The 419-nt window shown below is 51.6% G+C and overlaps 1 protein-coding gene across 1 annotated transcript in view; it reads right to left on the bottom strand.

The window, feature by feature from the left end:
• The window catches only part of LOC119592527, a gene marked incomplete in the record, with an annotated part of 25,120 nt that overhangs the window by 15,330 nt on the left and 9,371 nt on the right, over nucleotides 1–419 (bottom strand). The window contains 1 exon segment of the mRNA XM_037941385.1: nucleotides 182–397. Within this exon segment, the coding sequence (XP_037797313.1) occupies nucleotides 182–397 (216 nt within the window).

Here is a 419-nt window from a genome sequence, read left to right on the forward strand (position 1 = left end):
GCCTGATGCTATCCCTAAACCTCAGTATTCAGATGAATACTCATCAGTCTATATAAAACCAGATTTTTTTTTTGTCAGTCCGCCTTTTTTACAACCCATTATTTCCTTCGTATTCAGATCATAAACACAGACATTTTGGAATAAGCATAACCCAAAACGGCCCTCTTACAAACACACTCACCGACGAAAACTGCCACTGGTGTGAGGTCTGGTAGCGAGTTCCTCCGGCAGAGTAATGGCGCCGCTCTGCTTCCTGCACGGCGGAGTCTCCGTCGCCGACCACGACGTGGGTGCGGTACACGTGGCGTCGGAAGGAGGGCTGCCCCCCAGGGGTCTCGTCCGTCGAGGGGCTTGGCCATCTTGGGTACTCTATCCCGTCTGTGCCATCTCTAGTCGACTGTGTGCATGGGATTTAGCAT

Source organism: Penaeus monodon, chromosome 30, assembly GCF_015228065.2.
Source record: "Penaeus monodon isolate SGIC_2016 chromosome 30, NSTDA_Pmon_1, whole genome shotgun sequence".
Taxonomy (NCBI): domain Eukaryota; kingdom Metazoa; phylum Arthropoda; class Malacostraca; order Decapoda; family Penaeidae; genus Penaeus; species Penaeus monodon.